The following is a 6,945-nucleotide window of genomic DNA, read 5'->3' on the forward strand; positions in this document are numbered from 1 at the left end:
CAAATCATCATATATATATATATATCCAATGGGCTTTTAATCCAAAATGATGGTGAATGGGCCAACATTATATGATTCTGGAGGCATAGCCTACTACAGATGTAAGGAAGAGGTATATAACCATCTACTCCGTAAATAATAAATAAAAAATTTAAACAAATTTAAATAAACTAATACAATTCAACATAAAATAGATGTTACCTGAATTGAAGTGCAGTGATTACAACCTCATGAAATGTGAACGGGGACATGCAATACTTTTAAAAGAACTTTTGTTCCTCTAAACAAATTCACAATGATTTTTATTATCATTGATTGACCGGGATGGCTTGACCGGTAACGCTATGCTTGAAGCATTAGAAGATTTCATATTTACTATCATTTTGCCATCTTTGATTTTGCATGATATAATCATATACATGCGTGTCTCCAATATGGCCGATCTTGCGATACCATATTTATTTATAGTCTCAACATAATAATTTTATTAAGACAAAATGTCATTAAAACTCCATGAGTTTCTTTGAGACTTTGGAGAACACTAGACATCGATAATTATGAATCTAATGTCTTTGGAAGTCGAGAGACTTGCTCATCTAGACCTTCCAATTACTTTTGCACTGTATAAAATATATGTACACGTGTTTTATATATTTCATAAGAGAAATATATTTTTGATTATAAAGACATTTCACTGTCTTTAAATCTTATATAACACATATAGTTATTCTTTACGAATAAATAAAATTAAATAAACCAACATATAAATTCAGAAAATAAAATAAGAGCTATAGCCTTATATATAAGAATTTAATAGAAATAATTTTTCTTTGATCGTAGAGTAGGCAAAGCCTATCATATATAACGATCAATCCGGAAAAGACAAAGCTTTTTATTTGTTCATGAATGAGGCAGAACCTCTATATGTATAACGATCAATCCGGAAAACAAAAAGCTTTTTATTTGATCATGAATGAGGTAGAACCTCTATATGTATAACGACCAATCCGGAAAAGACAAAGCTTTTTATTTGTTCATGAATGAGGCAGAACCTCTATATGTATAACGATCAATCTGGAAAAGACAAAGCTTTTTATTTGATCATGAATGAGGTAGAACCTCTATATGTATAACGACCAATCCGGAAAAGACAAAGCTTTTCATTTGTTCATGAATGAGGCAGAACCTCTATATGTATAACGATCAATCCGGAAAACAAAAAGCTTTTTATTTGATCATGAATGAGGCAGAACCTCTATATGTATAACGATCAATCCGGAAAAGACAAAACCTTTTATTTGATCACATAGAAGGCAAAACTGATCTTTCAGAAAGGACATAGCTTTTTGTTAGATCGTGATGGAGGGGCGAAGCCTACCATATCAAATGATCAATCCAAATATTATATAGCTTTATATATGATCGTAAAGGAGGCAAAACCAACAGTATATAACGATCTATCTATCCGAAAAATATATAGCTTTTATTTGATCGTAAAAGAGGTAAAACCTACCACTTATAACGATCAATCCAGAAAATGACATAGCCTTTATATTTGATCATATAGGAGGCATAGCCTACCATTTTTAACGATCTTTCTAAAAAATACATAGTCTTTTGTTAGATCTGGAAGCAGGCAAAACTTACCATATATAAAGATCTATATATCCGAAAAAGACATAGCTTCTTTTTTGATCGTAAAAGAGGCAAAGCCTACCATATATCTAACGATCTATTCGGATATGAATTAGCTATAGATTTGAACGTGAAGGAAGCTACGCCTACAACTTATGACGATCAATCCAGAAAAATGCATGATTTCACGATGTCTAAAATATTTATGTTCTATAAATATAATTGAAACAATATAAACTTACTTACCTCATAAAAGCTCTAACAGTAGAGCATCGTGCTGATAACGTGTTATAAAACATAACGCAAACATAGAATATTATTATATTATATATGTATATGTATATGTATATGTATAACTATATACACTATAATATACAAGGGGAAAGAGACGAGAGGTAAGTGAAATAAATTCTTCTCTCTACTTCTTATTATTATATCTTTCTTCTCTCTTGTCTTACTTTTACAAGTGAAGAAAAGTACATATATGGGAGCTTTAGTAAATGGATAAGTATAAGTTACTTGATTACTAAGTAACTTGGGGATCAAGTGATAAGGGGATCAAGTGATAAGAAGATAAGATCAAAGTGATTATCAGTTTATAACATATAGATCATTATCTGATCATTTAAAAATGGATTTGGAGGTTCTTCATCTTCATCGTCGACGATTCAAACGAATTAGCCTAGGCTACAACGAAATACTATATTTGAGGCTCAAACTTTTTTCGTCGTTGGAAAGAAGTCAAGAACTAATACTGATGTAACGAAATATTTTTTTTTTTGTTTTTATTCTTATTTTAGTAATATTCTTATATTAGTTTTTAGGAATTATATACGGTTGTGAGATTTTTTTTTTTGTTTAATTTGTAAAAATAAAATGTTGGTGGTATTCATTTGATATGATATGATTATTGATTAATGAAATCCAAAACTTGTCTCTTTGTCTTTTTCTTCTTTGTTTTCCGTATACATTGCGACAGTTTAACGATCTCGACTATATTCGAAAAATCAACGTCAAAACTAATATAATCATTTATCAACGTGCCCACACTACAAAAATTAATTTAAGTCGTTCTACTTTTTACCATACGAGATCTAGGACGTTAAAGAAAAGTATAATTTCACAATGCATCTCTTTCTCTTAAGACATCTCACTAGTAAGATATAATAATTATAGAAAATAGCATTCTTTTTCTTTTTGTTAGAAGAAAACTAGCAAATCTAAAAAAAAGGAAACATTTTTGATTTGGTGGTTAGTTTCAACCACGACGATAACAAATTTTATAAAGTAGACAAGATGAGGATTGTGACCCGGCGCCTGTGGTAGAGAACAATATATAATCCATAGCAATAATGGAGTATAGAAGTTTAGTGTTTGTAAACCAATTTCGACGTGGAAATGTAAAATATTACATTGTTAAGACAGACAATATGATTATGTGAAACAAAAAAGCCTACGCTATATGCAAATCAAAGCAGGAATACGTACGAATTCAATTATAACTTATGTTTGTGTAAGTAAAGTTATATTTACATACAGTATAGTATGGATTTAATAATCACACAAAGAGTGTAGTACGTCGAGTAACAAACAAATAAGGAATTAGTACGTATTCCTACTTAGCTTGTGTAGGAAGTACCACACCTTATTTGTTTGTGTACCTCTAATTCCTTATTTGTTTGTTACTCTGCTCTTCGTTTGCATATTGGGTTTTCTGAGATATATATATATATATATGATTTAAATAAATGCATGCACTCATATATATAAAAACTGCAACGTAAGGTACTGATCAAATCACACCACAAGAATCACTGGACGATTCAAATCACAAGCAAAACAAACGAAGAACATTTGGTATTTAATTTGATGAGGTNACGTCGAGTAACAAACAAATAAGGAATTAGTACGTATTCCTACTTAGCTTGTGTACGAAGTACCATCACCATCACCTTATTTGTTTGTGTACTTCTAATTCCTTATTTGTTTGTTACTCTGCTCTTTGTTTGCATATTGGGTTTCCTGAGATAGATATATATATGATTTGAATAAATGCATGCACTCAGATATATAAATAACTGCAACGTAAGGTACTGATCAAATCACATCACAAGAATCACTGGACGATTCAAATCCCAAGCAAAACAAACTAAGAACATTTGTATTTTGATGAGTCTCATAATCAATCATGCAAGGCGTCTACAGAGAGTGACACCATCACCAATGGAGACTTGAGAGAGCTCGATGCGAGGATCAGCAGCAAGCCGCTTGTTCAATTCCATAATGGCTGTTCTGTTCTCCCTCATATGCTCTGGCACGCTTTCTTCTTTCTCCTCTGCCACAAACCCAAACCACAGTGTGTTATCAAACGCTATGATTCCTCCTACCTTCACCAGCTTCATTAGTCTCTCGTGCATGTTGGGATAGTTTGGTTTATCAGCGTCAATAAATGCGAAATCAAACTCCGGTTTTGGATTCTCCTATGCCCCATCATCATGCATAAACCAATGTCATCAGATTAAGGGAATATGCCATAAGAGAAAAAATGGGTGATATATAATAAAAATAAAATAAAAAATGAGTGATAATAATAATGGATTACGTACGGTCAACAACTTGTCTAAAGCCTGAAGAACATCAGATTGGATGAAATTGATCTTGTGATCAACACCTGCGTTCTTGATGAACTCTAGACCCACCTCGTAAGCTTCTTTGTCGATGTCTATTGCAGTAATCTGTGAGAGTCATAGACGTTAGCTAGCTTCCATCATTTTTGCTTATTTGATTTTGAGTAAATCAAGGAGTACTGCTGGGTACATACATGTCCATCATGAGGCAATGCAAGAGCCGTCGTGAGCAACGAATAACCCGTAAAAACACCAAGCTCTATCGTTTTTTTGGCATTCATTATCTTTACAAGCATCGATAGGAAATGCCCCTCGTCAACCGGTATCTCCATCTCACTTCTATGCATACAAAAAATCAATTTTTTTTAAAAGTAATTATTAGTATAATCCTAATAAAGGATTCGATTAATAGAATCGATTAATATTAAAAATTCTATCAGTCTTAGCAATGAAACTGCGGTTTGGGGACACAACAACTCCTGCCACTAAGGTAGTGAAATTTTAAAAATGTTTTACTTTTAAAAAGTTAAAAAACAATAAGAAAATCAATTTATTTATGCGAGTTGGAAATACAAGGTACATACTAACATACATGTTTAGAATCTAACGTTATACAACTTGCAATCATTGTTCGAAAGTTTTAAGAGTATGAACGTATAAAACTCATTGCAAAATATTAGCTCAAGCCAAGTTATGATTATAGAGGTAGAAGTCAGACTTACAAATTGCCATACTTGTGTACCGTAGCTTCTCGTAATTTCTTGAGTTGTTCATGCTCTCTTGGATAAGCCGTCGTTTCAAATATATACTGTCTCACATAAACACAAGTTTGATTCACAACCACAAACCGTATAAATATAAAATATGTATTGGTTTGGATTTAGCATTCACGGAAAATATTAGTCGTTAAACGATAATAAAGCTTCATCTCATCGGACAAAACTTAGTAAACTTTAATTTTGCAGATCAAACAAGACTGTGGGTGGGAAGTGGGATCCGAACCAAAAAAGAAAACAAGTAGGGAGAAAATATACAGAAAGTGATTAAAAGACCTTTTTGAGAGCCTCGCTCTTGAGAATCCCTTTGGGCGGAAGCAGCTTCTCCTCCATAGCTCTCTCTCTCTCTCTCTCTCTGGATGCCTTAAGAAACGCTTTTTAACACGCACATGAGTATGACCATTGTATATCTCTCTTTTACTCTTTAGGCAATCATTAAAGTTAGTGGCCTAGTAATTATCAACAGTTCGACACCTGTATGTTGAATAAGCATATATCTTTGGAACTATTTTCATTTATCTTTTTGCATCTTTGGTGTATTTTATTTTTTAAGTACATTATACTTTAGTCTTTAATTTAAAACGTTTTTGTGTTACCTATTATTCGATTTTTAATTCCAGCTTACTATTCAAGCTGCTACAGTATCATTAATCATATAAAACATTTTTAGACAACACATATGTTGTCAACTTGTCATCTCTTATATATCGCTAGCTAATTTATCTTGATGATCTTTATCATCGCACACTAGCTACTGTTATTTTTTTTATTGCCGGTCGAGAGTTATAATGCTTTCATTGGCTTACGTTTATTATTTATGTATCCCCCGTTCAAACTCATCAACTATATATTTTCTTATACAAACGGAGTATTTTTTTCACGGAAAAAGGTATTTAGTTAATAATGAACGAGAATCAAACTTTTTCTAATTAAAGCGAATTAATCGTTTGCTCCAAATTGTACATCATTATTATTTCACCAAATTACTCAATTATAAAAACAGAAGAATAGTTCATATAGTACACTTTTAAGACATTATATAGAAAAAACAAATAAGAGTATCAAAATATTGCTTTTGTTAGGTGAAAAAGAGCAGATATAGATGATTGGGTGGCCATTATCACTGTGATTCAACGGCTGTGAAGCGTCAATAGCTGTATAGCACTGTTGAATAGAGAAAAAAGGCAATATTGGAGGATCTATAATGTTTGTGTTTTACCAGCCGACTTCCACGAAGAAATGTGAAAACTGTGGAAAAAAAAAACAAAGCATGGAAACAGTAAAAAGCATATGATTGAGGATTTATTCTAGCCATCTAGGTCTTGAAATTTCATCATCTGAGCTCATATGACTAACAAAATAGTCCCACGTCCATACTTTAATTTTCTCATAGCATGATCAAAATCTTGAATCTCAGTATCTCTTTAGGGACAATATGGCATAAGTAAAAGTCGAAGAAGAGATACAAAATATGTACTCGTATTAAAATCACAAAGCCAAAACTAACTGGTGAGAACATTTAGTATTTTGATGAGTCTCTTCTTAATCATACAAGGCGTCGTATGCAGAGAGTGACAATGGAGACTTGAGAGAGAGCTCGATACGAGGATCAAAAGCGAGCCACTTGTCAGTCTAACTTCATATTATTCTAAGAAATCCCGTGGGCTAATTTAGAGAAATCCATTAACAAAAATGCCCATTATAATAAGCCCAGATGACGGAATGATAGAGCTAGGGTTTTAGTCACAACGACTCAGCCACCCTCTCTTCCAGTGTGTGTAGCCATATAAATAGCATAGTCATGAAATTGTAACCTATCAATCACTCAGTTTTAGCCGGTCTTTTAGTTGTTGTATTGATTTTTTTTTTTTTCACACGTAGTGATTCTTTTTTTTTTTTTTTTTTTT

At 32.3% G+C, this 6,945-nt stretch overlaps 1 protein-coding gene across 2 annotated transcripts; it reads right to left on the reverse strand.

Moving 5' to 3' along the window:
* On the reverse strand, positions 3,372-5,438 carry LOC104741299 (putative caffeoyl-CoA O-methyltransferase At1g67980). 2 transcript variants are annotated; one of them, XM_010462114.2, is made up of 6 exons: positions 5,315-5,438; positions 4,985-5,070; positions 4,457-4,598; positions 4,242-4,370; positions 3,812-4,115; positions 3,372-3,511 (listed from the first exon to the last, which is right to left on the reverse strand). In XM_010462114.2, the coding sequence occupies exons 1-5, from the start codon at positions 5,369-5,371 to the stop codon at positions 3,822-3,824; spliced, it is 708 nt and encodes a 235-aa protein (XP_010460416.1). In that variant the 5' UTR covers positions 5,372-5,438; the 3' UTR covers positions 3,372-3,511; positions 3,812-3,821. The 2 variants fall into 2 exon arrangements, with proteins under 2 accessions (XP_010460416.1, XP_010460415.1); XM_010462113.2 differs by having other exon boundaries at positions 4,457-4,601; positions 5,315-5,437.

The sequence above is a fragment of the Camelina sativa genome, chromosome 14 (assembly GCF_000633955.1).
Source record: "Camelina sativa cultivar DH55 chromosome 14, Cs, whole genome shotgun sequence".
NCBI classification, from domain to species: domain Eukaryota; kingdom Viridiplantae; phylum Streptophyta; class Magnoliopsida; order Brassicales; family Brassicaceae; genus Camelina; species Camelina sativa.

What these genes read in the sequence shown, in the direction of transcription:
- LOC104741299 (XM_010462113.2), bottom strand. Translation starts at nt 5,371, where the DNA reads ATGGAGGAGAAGCTGCTTCCGCCCAAAGGGATTCTCAAGAGCGAGGCT. An exon ending in AGAGCGAGGCTCTCAAAAAG is followed by an intron (nt 5,071 to 5,314) that starts GTCTTTTAATCA and finishes TATGTGAGACAG; the next exon opens with TATATATTTGAAACGACGGC. An exon ending in GTACACAAGTATGGCAATTT is followed by an intron (nt 4,602 to 4,984) that starts GTAAGTCTGACT and finishes TTGTATGCATAG; the next exon opens with AAGTGAGATGGAGATACCGG.